Source organism: Thalassophryne amazonica, chromosome 17 (assembly GCF_902500255.1).
Source record: "Thalassophryne amazonica chromosome 17, fThaAma1.1, whole genome shotgun sequence".
NCBI classification, from domain to species: domain Eukaryota; kingdom Metazoa; phylum Chordata; class Actinopteri; order Batrachoidiformes; family Batrachoididae; genus Thalassophryne; species Thalassophryne amazonica.
In genome coordinates this window covers 30,209,091-30,236,971 of record NC_047119.1, presented here as the reverse complement: position 1 = coordinate 30,236,971, position 27,881 = coordinate 30,209,091, and the positions used below count along the sequence as shown (strand labels likewise).

Genomic DNA, 27,881 nt, shown 5'->3' with positions numbered 1-27,881 from the left:
AAGTAAATAAATGAATGCTTATTCCAAATTAATCTTTTTTTCAGAGCTGAAATCCAGCCCCCTTTATCTCTTCTAATTGAGACTTTAACAATAAGCAGTTCTATATTGCGGCGAGGCTGTGAGATGAAAGTTGTGGGTGTATTTGTGTTTCTTTTTTTTTTTTTTTTTTCTTTTTTTTGATCGCCGTCACATTTAGCTGCTTCGGGCTGAAACAGACGCTGACTGACGCGCAGCTCTGTCGCCGCACGCGGCGCAGCGTGGCGCGACACGCGCAGTGATTTTTCCTCTCTTTTCTTCTTTTTTCCCCCCTTTTTTTAACTGAACTTTGCAAAGAGGAGCTGAACTATTCGGTTTGCGTTGAGATCCGATTGACTGAAAGTCAAGATCAAAGACAGCAGCACAGGATCGGCGTCTGAACTCCGAAGATCTGGGCTTTATGACGATCGCGGCACAGCTGGTGGTTTTCTCTCGCAGAAATGCCAGTGCGCGCTGTCACCACCAGGTTCATGTACAAGGGACTTTGCACTATTCCAGATGTCCTCTCCTACCGGACCCCTGTTAACCTGCCTGAGGATGAGGTGGAAGGTGAGTCTGGTTGATTCTGGTTGTCAGTTGGTTGTGTTTTGTTTGAAGTTCCTGTAAATAAGTGGTCATCAGACGGACCTGTTTCAGCACCACGGAGAGCTCCAGCACGCGCGGGGCTCAAATGATCATCTTATCTCTATAGCTTTATGTGATTTTTTTTTCCTGCTTGCCACAAAATTGAGCATGATCTTTAAAAACATTACGGTATTAACACATAAAGAAGACTTCCATACAATCTATAACAGATTTTTTTTTTCATTCATGGCAAAATATTTGATTTTATTTTCACAAACCTCCAGGTTACATCAGTGACACCAAGTGATCGCAGATATTCATCAGATTTGGACTTTAAAGGAGTCATCTGGTGAATATTCTGTTTTTTTCTGCTTGTTCTGTACGTTTATTGTCGCAGAATTCACTGAAATTGTTCAAAATCCCCAGTGTTAAAACAATACCACAAAGTGTCTATACTTATGTATCCAATGGTTTCAGTATTAACACTTTTCTTGTGTTCATTTTAACAATGTCACTGTTATGTATCACTGACACTGTTGTTCTAACACCAATAGTGTCAACACTGACACTGTTAATTGAACATTAATAGTGTCAACATTGACACTGTTAATTTAACACTAATAGTGTCAACATCAACACTGTTAATTTAACACTAATAGTGTTAACACAGAACTGTTAATTAACACTAATAGTGTTAATTTAATGCTAATAGTGTCAACACCGACACTGTTAATTTAACACTAATAGTGTTAACACTGACACTGTTCATTTAACAATCTCTACATTAATTAATTGGTGTTACCTTGAAGTGTTAGTGAACTTAACACTGACACTGTTAATTTAACAATCTCTGCATTAATTAATTGGTGTTAGCTTGAAGTGTTAGTGAACTTAACACTGACACTGTTAATTTAACAATCTCTACATTAATTAATTGGTGTTACCTTGAAGTGTTAGTGAACTTAACACTGACACTGTTAATTTAACACTAATAGTGTTAACACAGAACTGTTAATTAACACTAATAGTGTTAATTTAATGCTAATAGTGTCAACACCGACACTGTTAATTTAACACTAATAGTGTTAACACTGACACTGTTCATTTAACAATCTCTGCATTAATTAATTGGTGTTAGCTTGAAGTGTTAGTGAACTTAACACTGACACTGTTAATTTAACTGTCAGTGTTAAATTAACTAACACTACACTTTAACGCTAATTAATTAACACAGAGAGTGTTACATTAACAGTTTCAAAACAGAGGTGACGGTCTAGAGATTAAGTGTTGGGCTTGAGTCCAGAAGACCCTCGGTTCAAACCCCAGCCTGACTGGAAAATCACTAAGGGCCCTTTGGCGAGGTCCTTAATGCCCAAGTTGCTCCTGGTGTGTAGTGAACACCTTGCATGGCAGCACCCTGACATCGATGGGTAAATGTGAGGCATAATTGTAAAGCACTCAGACATTAGTGGTTGTTATCTCCAAAATCACTTCGTTTTGTGTGTTCATATACATGTTTCTCATATATTACGTAAAAGCTAGCAAGAAATAAATACTTCAAAAACTGAAAATGCTGTTTTTGGAACCTAATAACACCTCTGAATGTATTTACAAGACATTTCGCAGATGTTAGCATGGTGACATCACAGGCTGGTGGCTAGCTGCAAATGTCCTTTTTGTTTGTGTGTAAATATAACCTCTTTGTCATATATTATGTAAAAGCTAGTGAGAACTAAACACTTCTAAAGCTGAAAATGCAGTTTTTGTAACCTAATAACACCTCTGGAGTCATTTACAAGACATTTTGCAGATGTTAGCATGCATGCTAACTTCCACTAACTCAAAGCTAACTTTCTATGGAGTTACATTTGTCTCATTAATACCTGCAAATGCACAGAGGGCGAGCTAGAAATATTTTCTGATTTGCAAAACCTCCGCTCTTAAAACGTAAATATTGTTTTTGATTGATTGATTGATTGATTGATAGAGGGGCTTTATTGAACATGTACAAATGGTACATAAGACAATAGGACAGTAATAATTTAACAACTGCAAATTATAAAGAACACAACACTGATACGGCCAAGGGTATTTTATTTTGAATTTCATCCAAAACACATTTTGCATCCAAGATTGAGAAGAATGTCCAATATGCAAGAGGGGGTATGCGTTGTCTGATAACATTCTATTTGGGTTCTGTTTTGCTTGACCTTGATCATGACCGTGGACCAGTCCTCTTGCTATTTTGTTAACACACACACAGAGAAAGAGAGAGTGAGTGAGAGTGAGAGTGAGAGAAGCAACTACCCTACTTGCTGAGTGTGCAGAGTGACAAGAAAGAGTCTGTGAGTGTATTGATGGGTAATAACAGCCAACAGCTTGATTATCTTCACCAATGGACAGAAGAAGACCATCAAATTTTTTATTTTTTTTTCTCCATTTAGCCTAAATGCATTTGAGTTTAGGCTTTAATTCAGATTTTTTTTTTTTTTTTTTTTTTTTTTTTTTTTCCTGTGAACTATAGATCTTCCCTGGATCATGTTAACCAAGAAATGTGTGGAGACTCTAGATTGTTGTCACACCAGGGTTATATGTCCAGGATCATGTGCATCTATCAATCTGTAATAGCATAAGGCAAGAATGTTAAAAATGAGATAAAAGAAAAACTCAAGAGAAAAGAAGCACTGGACCACTGCCAAAATGGAATCACCTCTCCCCTGCAGCCATCTCTGCACAAAACCCTCTTTTAATCTGTCCGTTACATTTTGAAATTTGATGCAAACAATCCCAACAGTAAACAGAGAGGATCACATGAGCTCGTCTCCCCTCTCTTAATAAGATGAATTAGTATGACCTGCAACACAGTGTTCCACATCTTCAGCCTGAAGGACTCACTGACTCATTGTGTTTGGTCTTATTGTTGTCAGAACTGTGGAGCGTACAGAGCCTTTGTTTTGGCAAAAAGGTCCTCAGAATGAGAACTCGAACAGGAGCAAAGGCAAGGAGGGGACAACAATAAGATAAATATCTGATCTGATAGCAGTAAATCGTTGATGCAAAGAGAATTCCACTTTGTCTTTTATGCTGTGTGCAGTTTGTTCAGACCCACAAGTGGCTACCTGCCCTTGCTGTGTGCTGCCATGGTATGACATTGAAAACCCAGCAATGATGACATAAACTGAATTAAAACCTGCTTGAGGGAAAAAAAAGGAAGAGTTAGAAGAATGCACATGTGTCTGCAGCAGCTGTTTGCATCATGAAGAAATCTGTTCAAAGTCTAATTGGGTTGTTACCTCCGCCAACAAAGTTGGACGAGGTTATGTTTTCGCCCCTGTTTGTTTGTTTGTGAACAGCCTGGAGCCCTCAGTTTTTCATATTCAATTTTTTCAATTTCAATTTATTTTCTTTTATATAGCGCCAAATCACAACAGAGTTGCCTCAAGGCGCGTCACACAAGTAAGGTCTAACCTTACTAACCCCCAGAGCAACAGTGGTAAAGAAAAACTCCCTCTGAGGAAGAAACCTCAAGCAGACCAGACTCAGAGGGGTGACCCTCTGCTTGGGTCATGCTACAGACATAGATTACAGAAAAAGTCACAAAACAAATATACAGGAAATGCTGTTGGTGCACAAGACAGGAGGGTCTCCAGCACAAATACCACACCCATCTCTGGATGGAGCTGCACCTTAGACAGAGAGAAAAAAACAGAATCAGGCATCAGAAAGACAAGAAATACTGTATAATTTGTCAGCATTAAACTACAAGAAAACAGCAAATACTATGGTGATTGCCGGCCACTAGCCCTAAGCTTCACCAAAAGACCCAGAACTTAGGTAAAGTTACTAATAAAATAAATTCAAAGAGTAAAAAGCGTAGAACTGTACTATGCCAGTATGCTAGTCATACGAAAGTGAAAATAAGTGCACCTTAAGTCTGGACTTGAAAGTCTCCACAGAATCTGACTGTTTTATTGACGTAGGGAGATCATTCCACGATAAGAGGAAGCTCTATGACCCGCAGACTTCTTGTTCACCCTAGGGACACAAAGTAGTCCTGCACCCTGAGAATGCAATATCTATTTATGATTTTTTTACTGAAGATCCATATCCCAATAGGCAAGAACTGGTTCAGTTTTCAAGGTCATAGGTCAAAGGGCAAAGTCAAGAAAAATCTTGGAAAATTGGAAATATCTTTATCTTTAACACTGAAGGAATTTTCACAAATTCATGACTCTGTCAGACAAGATCAAATTAATTTCATATTTGGGAGAGTTGTGTAGGAGGGTATCCTTTACTGACTTACAAAGTTTGATCCAGATCTGATGGAGATTCCAGATTTTGTGGCCATTTAAATTTAACATTAAAAACCCCATTTAATGTATATTTTATATTATACTGTATCTTAATCAAATGTGCCCTTTCTGTGGTGACTCTGAGTGTAAACAAGGTTGCAGCCGAAGGGACTTACTATTGATTGACCACATTTGCTTCACACCTTGTCAGTGCATGATGTAAACACCTTTGGCACCGTACAGCCCCTCTGGCTTAGAATAAACAGCTCTTTGCCTGCAGCTGTTATGGGAGTTAAGAATTTTCATTCAGTCTCTTCTACCCAGTGTGACGACCATCTGAACCAGTTACTGCTGCTGCTTTACATTAACAACCAGCATGAGAGCTGCACAAGTGATGCAAAAGAAGCCTGTTTGTCTGCAACGAGTGCCGCAGTGTCGTGTGTTTCTTAAAATATGTCTGAATATTAGTCAGCAAATATTGTTTCATCCATAAAATCTTTATTTACAGAGCAGCAGATGGCTCAACATGTGATTTATTTTTGTGCAAATAGCTTCTTTTTTTCGTATGTGCTGTGTAAATATGTACAGTGTCGTGTCACATACTTGGAAGTATTTCAGGCATTGCCAATCGAAATAGCAACCAGATGCAAAATATTAGAGTGAGATCATAATCCAGCTTGCACTAGAAATAAAAACAATGAGGGTTTCTTCTTTTCTTAAAATATGTGCTTAAAGATACAGTATATAAAGCTAAATATTCAAAACAACTACAGAATACATATATTTTTTTAAAAATAATCCATATATAGCAGCAGCTAAAGCAAAAACTGAGTCAGTAGTTATATTACAGCTATTTTTCTTAATAATTCTTTGTATATTAATTTTTTTTTTTTTGGTTGTAGTTCAAATTACTTTTTTAGCCCAAAAGAATGCTGCATTACCAATTTCTGACAGAACGTGACATTATGTGTGAATTAACCACACTGCAAATGCAGATAAATTAATTTAACTCAAATAATTTGTTGAAACTGATTACATAATTTTTTAAGTGACACCAACTAAATTTTTAAGTTATTTAATCAAGAATAAGTCTTCAACTTATAGAAAACTAGTTGGTACCACTTAAAAAATTATGTAATCAGTTTCAACAATTTTGGTGCATTAACTCACAAGCTTTGAAGCTTGTATGTTTGGGGAGGGCAGCACAGTGGCTTAGTGCCTCACAGCCAGAAGGTCATGGGATCGATTCCCACTTGGGGTATTTCTGTGTGGAATTTGCATGTTCTCACCGTGTTTGCGTGGGTTCCCTCCGGGTGCTCCAGCTTCCTCCCACATCCAAAGACATGCAGGTTAAGTGGATTGGGAAGTTTAAATTGTCCGTAGGTGTGCATGTGTTTGTTTGTTTGTCTATATGTGGCCCTACGACAGACTGGTGTCCTATCCAGGGTGAACCCCCTCACACGCCCTATGACTGCTGGGAAACTTTATGTTATGGAGCGGATAACCTACTCTCTCAGATGTGTCAAGAACTGGAAAAAATGGAAACGTTTTCTTGACTTGGAATGACATTCAATTTGTTTTGTTTTTTTAAACAAAAAACCCTTGTGGAATATGAGTAATTTATTTTCATTTAATTTTCCCTGACTTTTACTACTACTGCTACTCTTACTCAGTGTTGCCACAGTTACTTTGAAAAGTTATGCGTGGAAGAAAACGGAAAACACCATCAAAATGGATAGAAGAATAACCAGAATGGCAAAGGCTCACCCATTGATCAGCTCCAGGATGATCAAAGACAGTCTGGAGTTACCTGTAAGTGCTGTGACAGTTAGAAGACGCCTGTGTGAAGCTAATTTATTTGCAAGAATCCCCACAAAGTCCCTCTGTTAAATAAAAGACGTGCAGAAGAGGTTACAATTTGCTAAAGAACACATCAACTGGCCTAAAGAGAAATGGAGGAATATTTTGTGGACTGATGAGAGTAAAATTGTTCTTTTTGGGTCCAAGGGCCGCAGACAGTTTGTGAGATGACCCCCAAACTCTGAATTCAAGCCACAGCTCACAGTGAAGACAGTGAAGCATGGTGGTGCAAGCATTATGATATGGGCATGTTTCTCCTACTATGGTGTTGGGCCTATATATCACATACCAGGTATCATGGATCAGTTTGGATATGTCAAAATACTTGAAGAGGTCATGTTGCCTTATGCTGAAGAGGACATGACCTTGAAATGGGTGTTTCAACAAGACAATGACCCCAAGCACACTAGTAAACCAGCAAAATCTTGGTTCCAAACCAACAAAATTAATGCCTCGCAGATGTGAAGAAATCATGAAAAACTGTGGTTATCCAACTAAATACTAGTTTAATGATTCACAGGATTGTTAAAGAAGCAGTTTGAACATAATAGTTTTGAGTTTGTAGCATCAACATCAGATGCTACTATTATTGTGAACACCCCCTTTTCTACTTTTTTTTACTAATAGCCCAATTTCATAGCCTTAAGAGTGTGCATATCATGAATGCTTGGTCTTGTTGGATTTGTGAGAATCTACTGAATCTACTGGCACCTTGTTTCCCATGTAACAATAAGAAATATACTCAAAACCTGGATTAATCTTTTTAGGCACATAGCACTACTATTATTCTGAACACTACTGTAGATAGATAGATAGATAGATAGATAGATAGATAGATAGATAGATAGATAGATAGATAGATAGATAGATAGATAGATAGATAGATAGATAGATAGATAGATAGATAGATAGATAGATAGATAGATAGATAGATAGATAGATAGATAGATAGATAGATAGATAGATAGATAGATAGATAGATAGATAGATAGATAGATAGATAGATAGATAGATAGATAGATAGATAGATAGATAGATAGATAGATAGATAGATAGATAGATAGATAGACTGCATTAACTTAGTAAGAGAAAAAAATATACAAAGCCTTTTATTTAATAGCCTTCAATAAATTGATTCAGTGCGCTAAAATACCATAAAGGCATCTAATTATTCCAGCACCACACTCCAGGCTCTGCAGGATTTATGTAGTGATTTTTGTAATCCCGCTTTCTGCACACATTTACCCTGACAGTTTGCATGGATTAGAATAACATCTGAATTGAATTACTTCCAATATACGTATTTCAAATAAATTAAAGCCTAAATTTTGGCTCCAGTCAGTTACTTGCATTTTATTAATGCTACCAAATATTACAATAATGCTGCTTTTCTTATTGGTTTGTTATGGTAAAAAAAAACAAACAAAAAAACAATTTCATAAAATTTAATCATGTCAGTGAATCAGATCACATGTTTTTCAACCATAATACTAATTGATGGACTCATTACCAAATGCATACAGGCATGAAAAACAAGATATTAGTCATTTTTGACAGTGGTGGGGAATCCAGATGCTTTGAGTGGCTGCAGAGAAGTTCAGTGGGAGGCTGATGAAGGACACCAACCTGTTAATGGATGTGTTTCCAGGAAATGTTTTGCAGCAGATGGCTGCAGGTGGAAGAGGTCAGTGTTAACATTTAATGTCCTTTTCTTCACGTTCCTGTCATGCACTTTGTTGTGCACAGTGATGTATGCATTCAAGCAGCTGCTGGTGTCAAATTAATAACACAAGTGCTTCACTTAGATTACCGAATGTGGTGATCGATGTTGTTTTTATAAACATCTCCCCCAACACCTTATTAGTTTCAGCTGCAAACGCAGACTGTCTGTCTGCATAAGAAAAAAAAAATAGACTAATCACAGCATGCATCTGCTCTCACACTTCCAAACCCGTTCTGTGCATTGGTAGATTATTTGCAGCTCATTCATCAATGAAATGGACAGAGGTGTCAAGTAACGAAGTACAAATACTTCGTTACTGTACTTAAGTACACTTTTTAGGTATCTATACTTTACTCCATTACTTATTTTTCTGCCTACTTCCGACTTCTACTTATTACATTTTCACACAAGTATCTGTACTTTCTATTCCTTACATTTTTAAAACAAACAGCCTCGTTACTCTTGGCTTCAGTGCCGGTGACATCCACCGGCGCGGCTTTACCGAGGTGCCAGCGCGGATTTATCTGACCATGGGTCCGAAGAAGGCACTGATGGCGGAGGAGGGAGACGATATCAATAAGTCCCTGGACTTTTTGTCTGAGGAAATCTCTGTTGTTAAAATGCAGCAGAAATCCATTATGGAGCTGGTGGAAGAAGTGAAGGCTCTCCGGATCCAGAATGCCGAGAAAGACCGGCGTCTGGTGCACCTGGAGAACCGTGTTGCAGGGTTGGAACAGTACACAAGGATGAACGACGTTATTATTACAGGAATTCATATTAAACCTCGATCCTACGCACGGGCGGTGTCAGAAGACAGTGGAGGGGAGGCCAGTGAGCAGGAGGCCAGCTCAGTGGAACAACAGGTGGCTGACTTCCTGCAATCTAAAGGTATTCAAATGGACTGTAATAACATTGAAGCGTGCCACCCCCTGCCCAGGAGAGAGGATGGAGACAAGCGAGCAGTTATAATGAGGTTTGTCAACAGAAAACATAAAATGGCATTGTTAAAACAGGGACGGAAACTCAAAGGAACAAACGTATTCATCAATGAACATCTGACCAAAAGAAACGCAGACATCGCCAGGAAAGCTCGTCTCTTAAAAAAATCAGGGAAAAATTCAACAGACATGGACATCCAACTGCAAAACATTCATCAAACTGAACGGAACACCAGAACAAGCGAAGGTTATGGTAATCAGGAACATCAAGGAACTGGACAAATACGACCAATAAGGTATGAGGACACAAACACATCACAACACCATGACACAGACCAGAGGAACCTATTCATCTACTACATCATCTACATCTGGAGACAAGAAGGATATAACTCACAGGATTGCTGATCATGGAAAACTAGAACTGAGAACATTTAAATACACAGACCACAATGTACTGGACTTGGAGCACGATATAGACCCGGACAATAATTTCTTCTCAAATATCAATGACAGTTGTTGCTATTATACAGGTGAACAGTTTAATCGGATCATTAAAACGGATAACAAATTATCAATAATCCATTTCAACAGCAGAAGTCTGTATGCAAACTTTAACAACATTAAAGAATATTTAAGTCAATTTAAAAAAAATTAACATAATTGCTATATCAGAAACATGGATCAATGAAGATAAAGGAATGGATTTTGAACCAGTCGAAGCAGTGGTTTGCAGATTGAAGCAATGCTTCAACCTATTGTTTCGTTTATTCTTTCTTTCTTTCGCTTAATTTTCCCCCGCTAAAACCCTAAAGAGCATACTTCTGTGAGTATTATTTACCTTTTCTATGTTAAACCGACCTGTTATGGTCTTCTGAAACAGTTGATAGATGTATTTTATAACTTAAAAATGGGAGCGACGCTAACACGTTAGCATGTCTATGGCATTTTCAATGTTAAAAGTTAGCATGAAGCAGTTCCAGCTGTCTTCACGTTCGGGTGCATTTGTTTTCAAATTGTAATATTTCTTAAATTTATTTTTGTTTATATATTAATAATTTAATGATAATTATTATATACAATTTCAGAGAAAGAGACAAAAAGAACCTGAATAGAAACACAACAGAAAATAAAATATAAAAGCAACTAACAATGAACATACATACATACATACAGAAATAAATGTTTCCTGTGAACACCTAGTGACTCTTACACCTCCATTTCATCCCTGTTTTATTTAAGTTTAATGACAGTTTGTTTCGGTCAAACCATATTTTCAATTTGTTAATTTCTTCAGTGATTTCCTCCAGAACTATCTGCCAAACTAGAAAACTGCTGCATCCTAGTAAGAGCAGAATACTGCTGGAATGAATCTGAATAAGGAAAGTTTTTTTTTTTTCTCACTAAATGGATGCTGCACTCACTGCAGTTTATTGTCTGGAATAGTCCCAGATTGCATTTCAGAGCTTCTAGAATTGAAACATTTTCGTGCAGGTGGTGTTGGAGGGTAATTTTGGGTTTTGGGTGTTGGGCCACATGTAGAACGAATCAGTTTTTAAATTAAGCTTTCAATTCATATAGTGGCATCTGCCTCTTTTTTTTTAAGGTTACTTTATACTTTTATACTTTAAGTAGGTTTTGGAGCACATACTTTTTCACTTTTACTTGAGTAAAGAGGTCAAGTTGATACTTCAACTTTTACCAGAGTGTTTTTAAACTGCAGTATCTATACTTCTACTTAAGTAACAAATGTGTGTACTTTTGACACCACTGGAAATGGACGTATAGCGTGTGAGAGATTTTTACTCATTAGGATGTCTTTGTATAAGTGCCAGGATGATTTTTATGCTGTGCCAAGTGTCCCCTCAAGTACAATCAATATTAAAATACAAATGGAATAAATACACATTTCTGTGATATATTTACCATACCTTCAATCATTTTATTTTCTCCTACAATTTAAGTAATTGCAGTCATTCTGTTTTGTTTTTTAATAGTCCGATTGTGTTCAAAATGATTTATTTTGATTCTGCTACATAAAAACAGAGCAAAAATGGAAATTGATGCTGCTCTGCTTATGGCGTTGCATAAATATGAATAAATGAAAAATATTGGTGACAAAGGCAAATGTAAACTGGAACAGCACTCAGAGAGTGTGTACCCCTGATGGTGCGATGTGTCAGGATTGGGGTTTTGTTTTCTGGCTTTTGTTTGGTTTTGTTGAGTTTCTTGCTGGGGTTTTTCCAGCTGGGGTTTGTCTGTCCCTTTTTCTCTTGTCTTTCCCTGCTGACTCTTTGTGGTGGGTGTTTCTCTCTCTCTCTCCGGTCACGCCCTCTTTCTGGTTCATTCCATGCACACCTGTTCCTTATCAGCACCTCATTACATGGGTTTATTTAAGCTCCTCAGTTCTCCTTGTTCTTCACCAGATTGTTGCACCTTGTGCCTACTTTCCAGCTCTGATTTTGTATTCTCGACCTGGTAGCCTCAAGTGTGTTATGACTACCTGCCTGCATCTTCGACCACGCCTTCAGCCTGATGATTCTGTTTTTGTTACTCTTGTCGGACTGCTTCACTGTGTACCGGACCCAGTTTACTGATTTAGTAAACTGCTTTTACCTACAGAGCCAGTTGTCTGAGTCCTGCATTTGCGCCCAGCCATATCCGACCGCTAGACCTGATACGATGTAGTCAGAATTCGGACTTGTTAGTCCATCCCATCTTTATTACATCATAAACAGTGTGTAGGATTTATGGGTGTTTATTGACATAAATAGAATACAGCATTCATAATCATTTGTTTGTTAGTGTATAAATTATCTGTAACAACAAATCAATGTGTTTTCATGAGTTTAGAATCAACTCTTCATATCTACATGGGAGCAGGCCTCCTCATGGATGGCGCCATGTTACTGGGATATGTTGATACAGACATCCATAAGTGACAGACTCACTGCACCTTTCACATTTTGCAGCATTGCCAGAAAACTAAAGAAAAAAAGAGGAATCAGTGGTTGCCCCCTGTACGCCATGTGTACACCCCGTACAAGTTTAAAAATCCCTAATATTGTGGAATGAAGGATCATACTTATTGCTGCTCACAAGAGAAGGCAAGGAAGCATGAATTCCCATTGACAAAGAAGCAAAAATGTGAAGGGAAAGAAAATCATGACCACAACATCATAATGCAATCTACAACCTTACCACTAGAGGACACTAAGTCCTACACACTGTAGCTTTACGGATGGCATTGGTGCTGTACTTCGCCGCATCCACAACACTACGGAACCGCCTTGGGTTCTGGATGGCAACTACCCAGGCAGACAACCGGTCCTGGAGGTCCTGGTGTGTAAGTCAGTTTAAAAAAATGCATTAATGGCTCAGCGATTATGTAAATCTAATACTCCCTATTATTAGACAGCATGGTTGCCTAGTGGTTAGCACTGTTGCCTGACAGCAAGAAGATCATGGGTTCGATTCCCACCTGCACTCAAAAAATGACTCATTGGACGAACTCAATTCAGTAATGTGCAGGATTTCCACCTAATAAATATATGTAGCCCCAACTCAAAAAAAGCACATCCATGCAAGATAATTTAATTGAATTGGGACTACATATATTTAGTAGATGGAAATCCAATCCAGTGAGTCAGATTTTTGAGTGTGTGGCCTTTTTGTGTGGAGTTTGCATGTTCTCCCCGTGTTTGCGTGGGTTTCCTCCAGGTGCTCCAGTTTCCTCCCACGTTTAAAAACACATGCAGGTTCGGCGAATTGGAAACTTTATAATTGTCCACGTCTCCCTTGCAAAAGAGGTCTTGATCTCATTGGGACTAACCTGGTTAAATAAAGGTTAAGTATAAAAATACCATTAATATCAAAAGGTGAGACAGAGGCATTTTCCCTTTTCGTGTCAGTAAAATTGCATGTGAAAATGTGATCTTTCCCATCAACCTGACATAGCCACAACTGAAATGATTTTTTTTAATGATAAAATTCTCCTTAATTTCCTTGGAGATGCCAGCTTGTCCATCACCACAGAGACAAAATGACTAAAGCATCACTCTGTCAACATGTTGCATTGAAATATTCTCTCTTGTTCTTATTTTACTGACGTTCCTCTTAAATAAAACAGCTTATTTCTATGAACAGATGTGCAAAATGTGTTCACTTCTCAGCTGCTGTAACAATTAATTCAGCGTGTCAAATTAAAAACAGAATCACTCCTCCTCAGTGTAGAAATAAAATGTGTGCCGTACGTGTTGAAAAAGATAAGAGTGTTGTTTTACGGCAGAACAGTCCAGACGTACTGGCAGCGGCACTTGTTGGTGGACTGTCTGAGCTCGTATCGCTCCTCGGTGCATCGCTGGCGGAGGCGGTGAACAGTATTTATAGATCAGAGGCAAAGTGAGAATCCCTAGACATCAGGCATTGTAGTGGAGCGTTGACTCTCTTCCACTTTGTATGCAAAGCTGTTTTCTTTTGTTCTGACAAATAAATGGGTTTGTGCAGCAGCATTGTACACAAGCGTGCAATGTATACTATAAACTGCATTTTCTGACATTTATCTGTGATATTTGGGTTTTGTCATCTTGTGCATATCACAGACTCAACTATACTTCATTTCTAATTATTGTTATTATTAATACTGCAAATCAAGAACAATGAGTTTTTAAAAAAGCCCTTAACAAATGTGTTAAAACACATACCATCATCTTTGCTGCTGTTTGACTGAATAGTCTCTTGTTGCAGCCACACCAAGACAAAAGTCACCTTGGCTTGTTGCATATGAGCCAAATCTGACTTATGCACAACAAGCAAAAACTCAGTGAAAAACTGGTTTGTGTGTTGGTCAAATGTGGCGTATGTGACTTTTGCCATCTCTTGATCTGAGTCATTTGTGCCATTGTTGGTCTAGATGAGGCCCAGTCGTGTATGTTATCTGGAGTCATCTCTTTTTCTATATAGTGTCTACATGCAGATTTACGTAAACTGGTACCCGAGTTTGATTCCTAGTCATGCTGCCTTTCTGTGGCCTTGCACAAGACACTTCATCTGTATTGTTAAGGTCCACCCAGCTGTAAATGGGTACCAGCTTTGGCTGGGAAGTAAGTGTCAGACTAGTGGCCCATCCAGAGGGAATTCTGGACTCTGATCTGCTTCATTATACAGAATCCGGGGATAAGCATCAGGACTTACTTCATAAAATACATGGGCTCGAAATATGTAGCCCACCACTGTTATTTGCAGTCCTTTGCTCCAAGCAGATCCCTGAGGTCTGCAGACCAGAACTTGCTGGTGGTGCCAAGGTCAAGGCTGAAAACCAATTTGGAATGGTAGCTCCAAAGCTATGGAATGCACCGTCTTCGTATCTGCGTTCCATAGACTCTGTTGGAGCTTTTATCAATCAATTTCAATCAATCAATTTTTTTTTTATATAGCGCCAAATCACAACAAACAGTTGCCCCAAGGCGCCTTATATTGTAAGGCAAGGCCATACAATAATTATGTAAAACCCCAACGGTCAAAACGACCCCCTGTGAGCAAGCACTTGGCTACAGTGGGAAGGAAAAACTCCCTTTTAACAGGAAGAAACCTCCAGCAGAACCAGGCTCAGGGAGGGGCAGTCTTCTGCTGGGACTGGTTGGGGCTGAGGGAGAGAACCAGGAAAAAGACATGCTGTGGAGGGGAGCAGAGATCGATCACTAATGATTAAATGCAGAGTGGTGCATACAGAACAAAAAGAGAAAGAAACAGTGCATCGTGGGAACCCCCCAGCAGTCTAAGTCTATAGCAGCATAACTAAGGGATGGTTCAGGGTCACCTGATCCAGCCCTAACTATAAGCTTTAGCAAAAAGGAAAGTTTTAAGCCTAATCTTAAAAGTAGAGAGGGTGTCTGTCTCCCTGATCTGAATTGGGAGCTGGTTCCACAGGAGAGGAGCCTGAAAGCTGAAGGTTCTGCCTCCCATTCTACTCTTACAAACCCTAGGAACTACAAGTAAGCCTGCAGTCTGAGAGCGAAGCGCTCTATTGGGGTGATATGGTACTACGAGGTCCCTAAGATAAGATGGGACCTGATTATTCAAAACCTTATAAGTAAGAAGAAGAATTTTAAATTCTATTCTAGAATTAACAGGAAGCCAATGAAGAGAGGCCAATATGGGTGAGATATGCTCTCTCCTTCTAGTCCCCGTTAGTACTCTAGCTGCAGCATTTTGAATTAACTGAAGGCTTTTTAGGGAACTTTTAGGACAACCTGATAATAATGAATTACAATAGTCCAGCCTAGAGGAAATAAATGCATGAATTAGTTTTTCAGCATCACTCTGAGACAAGACCTTTCTAATTTTAGAGATATTGCATAAATGCAAAAAAGCAGTCCTACATATTTGTTTAATATGCGCTTTGAATGACATATCCTGATCAAAAATGACTCCAAGATTTCTCACAGTATTACTAGAGGTCAGGGTAATGCCATCCAGAGTAAGGATCTGATTAGACACCATGTTTCTAAGATTTGTGGGGCCAAGTACAATAACTTCAGTTTTATCTGAGTTTAAAAGCAGGAAATTAGAGGTCATCCATGTCTTTATGTCTGTAAGACAATCCTGCAGTTTAGCTAATTGGTGTGTGTCCTCTGGCTTCATGGATAGATAAAGCTGGGTATCATCTGCGTAACAATGAAAATTTAAGCAATACCGTCTAATAATACTGCCTAAGGGAAGCATGTATAAAGTGAATAAAATTGGTCCTAGCACAGAACCTTGTGGAACTCCATAATTAACTTTAGTCTGTGAAGAAGATTCCCCATTTACATGAACAAATTGTAATCTATTAGACAAATATGATTCAAACCACCGCAGCGCAGTGCCTTTAATACCTATGGCATGCTCTAATCTCTGTAATAAAATTTTATGGTCAACAGTATCAAAAGCAGCACTGAGGTCTAACAGAACAAGCACAGAGATGAGTCCACTGTCCGAGGCCATAAGAAGATCATTTGTAACCTTCACTAATGCTGTTTCTGTACTATGATGAATTCTAAAACCTGACTGAAACTCTTCAAATAGACCATTCCTCTGCAGATGATCAGTTAGCTGTTTTACAACTACCCTTTCAAGAATTTTTGAGAGAAAAGGAAGGTTGGAGATTGGCCTATAATTAGCTAAGATAGCTGGGTCAAGTGATGGCTTTTTAAGTAATGGTTTAATTACTGCCACCTTAAAAGCCTGTGGTACATAGCCAACTAACAAAGATAGATTGATCATATTTAAGATCGAAGCATTAAATAATGGTAGGGCTTCCTTGAGCAGCCTGGTAGGAATGGGGTCTAATAAACATGTTGATGGTTTGGATGAAGTAACTAATGAAAATAACTCGGACAGAACAATCGGAGAGAAAGAGTCTCACCAAGTACCGGCATCACTGAAAGCAGCCAAAGATAACGATACGTCTTTGGGATGGTTATGAGTAATTTTTTCTCTAATAGTTAAAATTTTGTTAGCAAAGAAAGTCATGAAGTCATTACTAGTTAAAGTTAATGGAATACTCAGCTCAATAGAGCTCTGACTCTTTGTCAGCCTGGCTACAGTGCTGAAAAGAAACCTGGGGTTGTTCTTATTTTCTTCAATTAGTGATGAGTAGAAAGATGTCCTAGCTTTACGGAGGGCTTTTTTATAGAGCAACAGACTCTTTTTCCAGGCTAAGTGAAGATCTTCTAAATTAGTGAGACGCCATTTCCTCTCCAACTTACGGGTTATCTGCTTAAGCTACGAGTTTGTGAGTTATACCACGGAGTCAGGCACTTCTGATTTAAAGCTCTCTTTTTCAGAGGAGCTACAGCATCCAAAGTTGTCTTCAATGAGGATGTAAAACTATTGACGAGATACTCTATCTCACTTACAGAGTTTAGGTAGCTACTCTGCACTGTGTTGTTATATGGCATTAGAGAACATAAAGAAGGAATCATATCCTTAAACCTAGTTACAGCGCTTTCTGAAAGACTTCTAGTGTAATGAAACTTATTCCCCACTGCTGGGTAGTCCATCAGAGTAAATGTAAATGTTATTAAGAAATGATCAGGAGGATTAAGGAGAAGTTCAAAAGCCACCTGTTCAGGAGTACTTTTATTTAGCATTGTGTTGTTGCTTTTTTATGTCTTTATTTTAATCTTGCTGTGAAGCACTTTGTGATTGTTTCTTTCTGCAATATTCACCTTAAAACTAGTTTATTGCACGTGAGCCACATCTGGGCTCTACATAATAAGATAAACCCCACCCAAAACCTGTCTTGTGTTTTGGCCAAATTTGCCCTATAGGACTCTTGTCATTCCCATAACCTAGCTATTTGTGCCACTGATGGCCCAAAGTGTTGGCACCGTGTGTTATCTGGATTTAGTCCCTGAAGTCATACCATGTAGTATGTGGGCTAGAAGAATGTGAGAGATGTGGGCCACAAGTGAGCCAGATGCCATTTGCTGTGTTGGCTGAGGCACAATGTAAACATTAAGTGGATTTTGGACAAAATGGTCAAATCTGTGGCTCTTCAACATGACCGAGGAACAGATTCAACTTAAGGCTGCAAACAATAACCTGAAAGAATCATTTATCAAAGTGTGACAGGTCTGGTTTGACCTAACCTCCTACAGTCACTACTCCATCTCAATGTTCTGGACAAATTCTCAGCAGAGAACTTAGAGTAAATCAAGCAGCTCGAGGACAATAAATCAGTTTGGACCTATGACCGCATAATGTGGGTGCAATGTTCTACCTGTGTGATGAAGATTTATGTGTTCATATAGCTCCTGTGTGTGTACATGAACTCAGCCTTAGAGATTACAAATCAAACTCTTCCCCTCAGCCAAACATCGCAAGTTACGTTAGAGCAGTGGTGTCCAAACTATTCCATAAAGGGCTGAGAGGGTGCAGGTTTTCTTTGCAGCCACTGACTCCAGCAGGTGATTTCACTATTGAACTTATCCCACCTGCTCAAAGTGATGACCTTTACGTCTCCATCATGGACAATATGCATACTTTCTGACGAAAGTTTCAAGCTAATGCTCGATCATTGTTTCTCAACACGCGGCACTGGGACAGTTCACAGGTAGAAAAGGGAGAAATTTCCAAAATGACTGGATGTTACAAAATACACTCAACAAAAATATAAACGCAACACTTTTGGTTTTGCTCCCATTTTGTATGAGATGAACTCAAAGATCTAAAACTTTTTCCACATATACAATATCACCATTTCTCTCAAATATTGTTCACAAACCAGTCTAAATCTCTGATAGTAAGCACTTCTCCTTTGCTGAGATAATCCATCCCACCTCACAGGTGTGCCATATCAAGATGCTGATTAGACACCATGATTAGTGCACAGGTGTGCCTTAGACTGCCCACAATAAAAGGCCACTCTGAAAGGTGCAGTTTTATCACACAGCACAATGCCACAGATGTCGCAAGATTTGAGGGAGCGTGCAATTGGCATGCTGACAGCAGGAATGTCAACCAGAGCTGTTGCTCGTGTATTGAATGTTCATTTCTCTACCATAAGCCATCTCCAAAGGTGTTTCAGAGAATTTGGCAGTACATCCAACCAGCCTCATAACCGTAGACCACGTGTAACCACACCAGCCCAGGACCTCCACATCCAGCATGTTCACCTCCAAGATCGTCTGAGACCAGCTGCTCGGACAGCTGCTGGAACAATCGGTTTGCATAACCAAAGAATTTCTGCACGAACTGTCAGAAACTGTCTCAGGGAAGCTCATCTGCATGCTCATCGTCCTCATCGGGGTCTCAACCTGACTCCAGTTGGTCGTCGTAACCGATTTGAGTGGGCAAATGCTCACATTCGCTGCCGTTTGGCACGTTGGAGAGGTGTTCTCTTCACGGATGATGCGAAGGAGATGTGTTGCACTGCATGAGGCAAATGGTGGTCACACCAGATACTGACTGGTATCCCCCCCCCCCCCCCCCAATAAAACAAAACTGCACCTTTCAGAGTGGCCTTTTATTGTGGGCAGTCTAAGGCACACCTGTGCACTAATCATGGTGTCTAATCAGCATCTTGGTATGGCACACCTGTGAGGTGGGATGGATTATCTCAGCAAAGGAGAAGTGCTCACTATCACAGATTTAGACTGGTTTGTGCACAGTATTTGAGGGAAATGGTGATATTGTGTATGTGGAAAAAGTTTTAGATCGTTGAGTTAATCTCATACAAAATGGGAGCAAAACCAAAAGTGTTGCGTTTATTTTTTTGTTGAGTATACTTTGTTGTGTAATTTGCAAATATATTCAAGTCAGTTTTACTAGCACTGCATGGCGCCCTCCTTGCAAGGCGTCTTTCATACTGACCATGTCTAGACTGTACTGTATTCTATCATCCCGACATTCCCACAGGAGTAGACACAGGGTGAAAATTCCCTTTATCAGGAAGAAACGTCGAGCAGAATCAGACTCTATAGAGGGGCCCTCTGTTACAATCCATTGGACTTAGTCATAAAAATAGAGACAACGGAAAAGGACGTTTGAAAATATTTACATTATTTTGAATCTTTAAATAAAAGTGAAGACACACACACAGTGTTGCCACAGTTACTTTGAAAAAGTAATCCAATTACTGATTACTGATTATTCCTTGAAAAAGTAACTTAGTTACTTTACTGATTACTCAATTGTAAAAGTAACTAAGTTAGATTACTAGTTACTTTTTAGTTACTTTTCCCAGCTGCCGACAACAACCCTCTGCCACCTCAACATGACAATGATACCTGTTTTGCCAAAACTCACTTTATAGTCACCCTTTCTTGACTTCAATGAAAATAAATACTTGTTTTATAAAAAGTAAAATAAAGACCTCTTTCTTGACCTCATATTTAACTGTTGACAGCACTGTAACAGTAAAACTTGCAATTTCGAACCTACATTGTTTATAAATGTAACTATTAAATTAATTCTAGCATTTTTCTAACATTTAAATTCTCTCTAAATATTTTACTTGTCGAAATTAATATTATTTTAAGTAGTATTAGTAGTTGTAGTAAAAAAAGGCTTCAAAACTGGACCTTTAATCTAGGGGTGTTGTGGGGGGGCACATCCTTGCCCCACGCCCCCATTCCATCTAGATTCGCCCCTACTTTGGCGTTTGAGCACAAAGAATGGATAACATTTATTTATGCAGAAAACGTGACCAGATTTACAGGTAAGAAAGTTTTATTGTGTTTTCACATCATGTGGTCCTCAGAAAGAGAGTTTAGGTGCATTTGAGTGGAAAATAGTGTTAGTTGTTGACGCGTCGCGGAGGATCAGCTGTTTTAACGTGCAGATACGGAGCGGCTCAGCTCAGCTCTAAATAAAGGAGGAAAAAAAGTATAAAAATGTCTTTGTAAAGCTCAGTGCAGGTGTGCTGATCACCGTGCCTTAAGAGGAGACGACGACGAGTCGAGCAGCTGCAAAAAACCGTGGATGAAAAGCTCACAGCTCACTTAAACACCTTCCTTTTCTCTCAAAAATTCTTGAAAGGGTAGTTGTAAAACAGCTAACTGATCATCTGCAGAGGAATGGTCTATTTGAAGAGTTTCAGTCAGGTTTTAGAATTCATCATAGTACAGAAACAGCATTAGTGAAGGTTACAAATGATCTTCTTATGGCCTCGGACAGTGGACTCATCTCTGTGCTTGTTCTGTTAGACCTCAGTGCTGCTTTTGATACTGTTGACCATAAAATTTTATTACAGAGATTAGAGCATGCCATAGGTATTAAAGGCACTGCGCTGCGGTGGTTTGAATCATATTTGTCTAATAGATTACAATTTGTTCATGTAAATGGGGAATCTTCTTCACAGACTAAAGTTAATTATGGAGTTCCACAAGGTTCTGTGCTAGGACCAATTTTATTCACTTTATATATGCTTCCCTTTGGCAGTATTATTAGACGGTATTGCTTAAATTTTCATTGTTACGCAGATGATACCCAGCTTTATCTATCCATGAAGCCAGACGACACACACCAATTAGCTAAACTGCAGGATTGTCTTACAGACATAAAGACATGGATGACCTCTAATTTCCTGCTTTTAAACTCAGATAAACTGAAGTTATTGTACTTGGCCCCACAAATCTTAGAAACATGGTGTCTAACCAGATCCTTACTGTGGATGGCATTACCCTGACCTCTAGTAATACTGTGAGAAATCTTGGAGTCATTTTTGATCAGGATATGTCATTCAAAGCGCATATTAAACAAATATGTAGGACTGCTTTTTTGCATTTACGCAATATCTCTAAAATCAGAAAGGTCTTGTCTCAGAGTGATGCTGAAAAACTAATTCATGCATTTATTTCCTCTAGGCTGGACTATTGTAATTCATTATTATCAGGTTGTCCTAAAAGTTCCCTAAAAAGCCTTCAGTTAATTCAAAATGCTGCAGCTAGAGTACTGACGGGGACTAGAAGGAGAGAGCATATCTCACCCATATTGGCCTCTCTTCATTGGCTTCCTGTTAATTCTAGAATAGAATTTAAAATTCTTCTTCTTACTTATAAGGTTTTGAATAATCAGGTCCCATCTTATCTTAGGGACCTCGTAGTACCATATCACCCCAATAGAGCGCTTCGCTCTCAGACTGCAGGCTTACTTGTAGTTCCTAGGGTTTGTAAGAGTAGAATGGGAGGCAGAGCCTTCAGCTTTCAGGCTCCTCTCCTGTGGAACCAGCTCCCAATTCAGATCAGGGAGACAGACACCCTCTCTACTTTTAAGATTAAACTTTCCTTTTTGCTAAAGCTTATAGTTAGGGCTGGATCAGGTGACCCTGAACCATCCCTTAGTTATGCTGCTATAGACGTAGACTGCTGGGGGGTTCCCATGATGCACTGTTTCTTTCTCTTTTTGCTCTGTATGCACCACTCTGCATTTAATCATTAGTGATCGATCTCTGCTCCCCTCCACAGCATGTCTTTTTCCTGGTTCTCTCCCTCAGCCCCAACCAGTCCCAGCAGAAGACTGCCCCTCCCTGAGCCTGGTTCTGCTGGAGGTTTCTTCCTGTTAAAAGGGAGTTTTTCCTTCCCACTGTAGCCAAGTGCTTGCTCACAGGGGGTCGTTTTGACCGTTGGGGTTTTACATAATTATTGTATGGCCTTGCCTTACAATATAAAGCGCCTTGGGGCAACTGTTTGTTGTGATTTGGCGCTATATAAAAAAATTGATTGATTGATTGATTGATTAAAGTGTGCAGTTCAGTCGAACCCCGACCTCCTGCCCACGGACCAAGTTTAATGCTGCTATCGACCCACAATGAAAAATAATAGTAACGTGCACAGTGACATGGAGAAGTAACTTTAATCTGATTACTGATTTGGAAAGATTAACGCGTTAGATTACTCGTTACTAAAAAAAGTGGTTAGATTAGCATCACTGCACACACACACACACACACACACAATATTTTTAATATGATTTGCTAATCACGTAGCTCATATGATAAGTGGCAGCTTAGGTCAACATGAGATGTTTTTAGGGTTTTAAACACTGTTGTAGGTCACAAAAGGCACGGTTGAATTGAAATTGTCCGTACTGAAAGCCAGTGAATAGCAGAAAAATCATCAAACATTGCTGCGTAACCTAGCTTCAAGCTAGCAGAGGCATGCATCACGTCTTAGCTGCCACAGTGACATTCTGCCTCATCATATTTGGCAAAAGTACATCTATAGGTGGAGTCTGAACACTTACTATTCATCTTGATTCATGACCTTGAATGCTGATCACTGAAGATGGATCCTTATTTCTTATTTTTCATCCAGATCATTCACCTATGATCCTGATCTTTGATCCTGAACTCATCGGTGATCCTGCTTGGTAACCTTTTGCTTATGACCGGTAATTGCTGTCATTCCATGAGGAAATTTGTTTTATTCACTTTTGTGTGTCTGTCCATCTATCCATCCATCCATCCATCCATCCATCCATTTTTCTGTCTACAAACATGATCAAATACACAGGATCAAACAACAAAAACTGAATCAGCATCAAAGGAACCAGCATCCAAGATCAAAGTGTACAGCTTTGCCTGCTGACAGTCTGACACACAGACAGCAGTGAAAACATGCTTCACTGAAACAAGTGAAACTTTAAAAATTACTCAGATTTCTTACACCTAAATGTATTAGTTTTTTTCAAAATATATTAAGAATATGGTTAAAATATTTTGAGAGAAACTAACAAATTTAAGTGTCATTAAATTAGAATAAAACTCTCCACTTGAGGCAATCCTGCACATCGAAAGGAGTCAGCTGAGGTGGCTCGGGCATCTTTTCCGGATGCCCCCTGGACGCCTCGCTGGAGAGGTGTTCCGGGCACGTCCCATTGGGAGGAGGCCCCGGGGAAGACCCAGGACACGCTGGAGGGACTACATCTCTCGGCTGGCTTGGGAACGCCTTGGGGTTCCCCCGGAGGAGCTGGGGGAGGTGCGTGTGGATCGGGAGGTCTGGGCGACTTTGCTTCAGCTGCTGCCCCCGCGACCTGACTCCGGATAAAGCGGAAGAAAATGGATGGATGGATGGATAAATTAGAATAATTTAAAAAATGATTCAAGTGTAATTTTTTTCGGTGTTGATGGAGTTTGCCTTTTTCTGAAAAATATTGCATTTAAATTGGTTTACATCAAGATAAAGAAGTGATAAGAACACTGCACATAAAAGTTGCTCCAAACAACTGAAAAAAAGAAGATTGTCTTTAAAAAGAAGACAATCCAACTCCAAGCCTGAATTTTTTGTTTTGTTTTGTTTTGTTTTGTTTTGTTTTTGCATCATTTTAGGAAAAAAATATCACATCTTAAATTGGCCTTCCCAAAAAGAAATCAGGTCATGTAAGGTCAAGTCATACTGCAAAGAGCTGTAGGCGGTGCGAGGATTTATAGTGGGGGGTTTTTTGGCAGCAGGGGTCATTCTAGCTGCAGGGCTTGTACACGATGTTGTCATTGTGTTTGTGTACATCTAATAACGTGAATACACTTGAGATGTGTGGAAAGATCACAGAAAATTCTTGGGAATTGTGATGATAGAGTGCTTGAGATGACTAAGGTTTTAGCACGTGTGCAGCTAATGTCGGTCAACCACAAGGAGAGTCTATTAAATACTTTTTCACATTATCAGGATGAGGAGTCAGTGCCTTCCTGACCTCAGCCATCAGGTCTTTAGGGTTCTGGCGTTTCCTGTCTTACTGTAAGGTTGTGAGACTTGGACACTAGCGAGTAACCTAAGGGGACAATTGGATGTCTTTGGAACTACGTCTCAGGTGGATCCTTGGGTACCACTGGAATGACTTTGTGTCCAAGGAGCAGTTAGTCAGAGAGACTAAGATGAGGAGTGTCAAAGTTGACACACCCTTCTTTCTTTAGCGTTGTAAAAACTTTGGAAAAATCTTGTAACTGTTATAATGGCATAAGCAGTGGATCACCCCTTGAGTATGGTCTGCTTGAGGTTTCTTCCTCAACATCATCAGAGGGAGTTTTTCTTTACCAGTGTCACCTGTGTGCTTGCTCTAGAGGTTGGTAAGGTTCAGAGGTGGGACGAAGTCACTGTCAAGTCAATCTCAAGTTGTAAGGGGGTGTGTCTGATCTGCTGTTATTTCTTTGCTTTGATCTGTTTTTGTCTGTTGGTTACCTTCCTGTTTGTTTATTTTCTTGTTGGATTTTTTTCCTGCTTGGGTCTTTCTGCCTTTCTTGGTGGTGGGCATTATCTCTCTCTCTTTCCCTGGTCACGCCCTCCTTTTGGTGCTTTCCATGGTCACCTGCTTTCAATTTACAGCTCATCACTTGGGTGTATATATACTGCTCATTCTGCTTTCTTTCTTCACCAGATTGATGTGCCCTGTACCTTCTTTCCAGCTCTTGGTTTTGTGTTCCATAGTCCTGCCTGCCTCATCGTGTTCTCGACCTCCTGCCCGTTTGTTTCGACCTTGTTTGGAGCGAGTGGAGAAGACAGCCTTGATGTCTTTCACGGGCATCTCTCCCAGTCACTGGTTCAGATATGTTGATGACACATGGGTTAAAATCAAGCAACAGGAAGTTGAGGACTTTACAGAACACATCAACTCGGTGGACACCAATATCAAGTTCACATGTGAGGATGCCAGAAACAACCATTTAGCCTTCTTGGACTGTGATGGTATGATTGGAGAGAACAGGCAGCTCCAGACTGGGGTTTACAGAAAACCAACTCACACTGACCAATATCTGCTCTTTGGCTCAAACCACCCCCTTGAACACAAGCTCGGAGTGATCAGGACGCTTCAACACAGAGCCCTACAGGTGCCCACAACTGCAGAGGGAAGGGCTAAAGAACAACAACTTGTCCAGAAAGCCCTCACAGTATGTGGGTACCCACGATGGTCCCTGGACAAAGTGCAGAAGTCCCAGAGAACAAAGAGACCAGATAGACAGGAGATGGAGACAAGAAGAAGAGGAGTGTCTCTCCCTTATTTAGCAGGAGTAGGGTAAAAACTACAGAGGATCTTCAGAGAGCACAAAATTTAAAGTTTAAATTTACTTTAAACAGGTTAACACCTTGAGACAGAAATTAGTTCACCCTAAGGACAGGATCCCTAGTTACAAACAGAGCAATGTAGTGTATTCTATCAGATGTCAGGAAAACTGTAACGAACACTACATAGGTGAGACTAAGCAACCTTTACACAAAAGGCTATACCAGCACCGCAGAGAGGGCGCCAGTGGACCTCAGTCTGCAGTTCATCTCCACCTTAAAGACACTAACCACACATTTGAGGACAAGGTAGTTAAAATATTAGCCAGCGAGAAGAAATGGTTTGAGAGAGGGGTCAAGGAGGCATTCTTTGTGAAACGTTTGAAACCCAGCCTTAACCGGGGAGGGGGTCTGAGACACGCTTTATCCCCTGTTTACAATTGAGTACTCAGATCAAAGCAGTTTCAGTCTTTTGTTCATGGTAATGAGTCATTCACGTCATCAGCAGAGTCATCAAGGGAGCCATTAGGAGAGGGTCCGTCCCATCATTAGGAGGGACAGCTGCCCTGTCGTTAGGAGGGTGCTAACTAGAGCAAAATAGGTGCTAATTAGAGCTATTGTTTAGTCACTAGCCTATAGCAGTCTGCCTCTCGGTAGGAGGGGTCTGGTTAGGTTTAAAACTCCAGCTTTTGTGACTTCTTGATTATTCTTCTCTATAAGAGTCAAGACAGAAGTCAGACCACCAGAGCAAGAATTTTAGCTGAGGAAGCTTCTGCGATTTGAAGTGAAACGTCCTCCCGTCAAGCAACCCAGTCCAGTCGAAGATTCAAGCTTCTCTACTTGTTTAAGCCTGATAATTATTTTACTGCTGCTGTGTTTTTTGGACTGCCTTCCTGTGTACCGACCATTGCTTGCCACACCACTAAAGTTTTTCAACCAGAGCTGTGTTTGTGAGCCTTGCATTTGTGTCCTAACCAACCCACCTGTCAGATCAATCTGGCCAACCATGGACACAGCAGGCTCAGATCCCTTCCAGCTGGCGGCACGTCACCACAGTCAGCAGGTCGCGCAGCAGGAAGACCAGTTTGCTACTCTTAGTTCTGGGTTTAGCGAACTCGCTAAACGCCAGGACACATTCATGTTGTCAGTCAGCATGCAGATGAGTCCGATTCTGGCACAATTCAGTTCTCAAGCTTCGTCGGACGTGGCCACCGGCTCCCACACCAGCCCCTGTGGTCTGTAATCAGCTGTCGCAACCTGAACATTTCTCTGGTGAAACTGGCGATGTCAGACCGTTTATCACGCAGTGCGAGTTTCACTTCGAGCTGATGTCACCCATGTTCCCGACGGACAGAACGAAGATCGCGTGTATGACCGGTTGAGCAGCTGCTTGGGCAACTCCGGAGTGGGGTTGTCAATCTCCCGCCTGTGCTTCTCTCCCGGCATTTACCTCTGCTCTCCAACAAGTATTCCAGCACACGGCTCCGGGGCGCGAGGCAGCACGCTCCATCATGACGCTGAGGCAGGGCAGCCACTGGGTAACAGACAACCCCATAGAATTTCGCATTCTTGCAGCAAAAAGTGAATGAAACCCGGCGGCCCTTCTTGATGTTTTCTTCCAGGGTCTGTCAGCCGACATTCAGCACCAATTAATAGCCATCGATTTGCCAGATGATTTGGATGAGCTGATAGCGCTGGCCATCCATACCGACTGTCGTCTGCAGGACTACCCTCGCCGAGGAAAACGCTATCCGGACCACCGAACAGGCACGCCTCTGGCCCGTTCCTCCTTCTCCACTCATGCTCGGCCCGACCCTCCTCCACACAACTCAGAGGAACCAATGCAGCTGGGGCGAATGCGCATGTCATTAGCAGAGCGACAGCACCGCCATGAGGACAGCCTCTGCTTTTACTGTGGACAATCGGGACACTTCATTTCCAATTGTTAAGCCAGGGGTGCCACCATGTGGCCAAGATCTGAGGTACGGGT

General features: G+C 40.3%; 1 protein-coding gene across 1 annotated transcript in view; it reads left to right on the top strand.

The window, feature by feature from the left end:
* The first annotated feature begins 382 nt into the window (after nt 1–382).
* Nucleotides 383–27,881, top strand: part of cabp7b (calcium binding protein 7b) — a 98,639-nt gene continuing 71,140 nt past the window's right edge. The window contains exon 1 of the mRNA XM_034192826.1: nt 383–585. Within this exon, the coding sequence (XP_034048717.1) occupies nt 477–585 (109 nt within the window). The 5' untranslated portion in view covers nt 383–476. The remainder of the gene's footprint in view (nt 586–27,881) is intronic.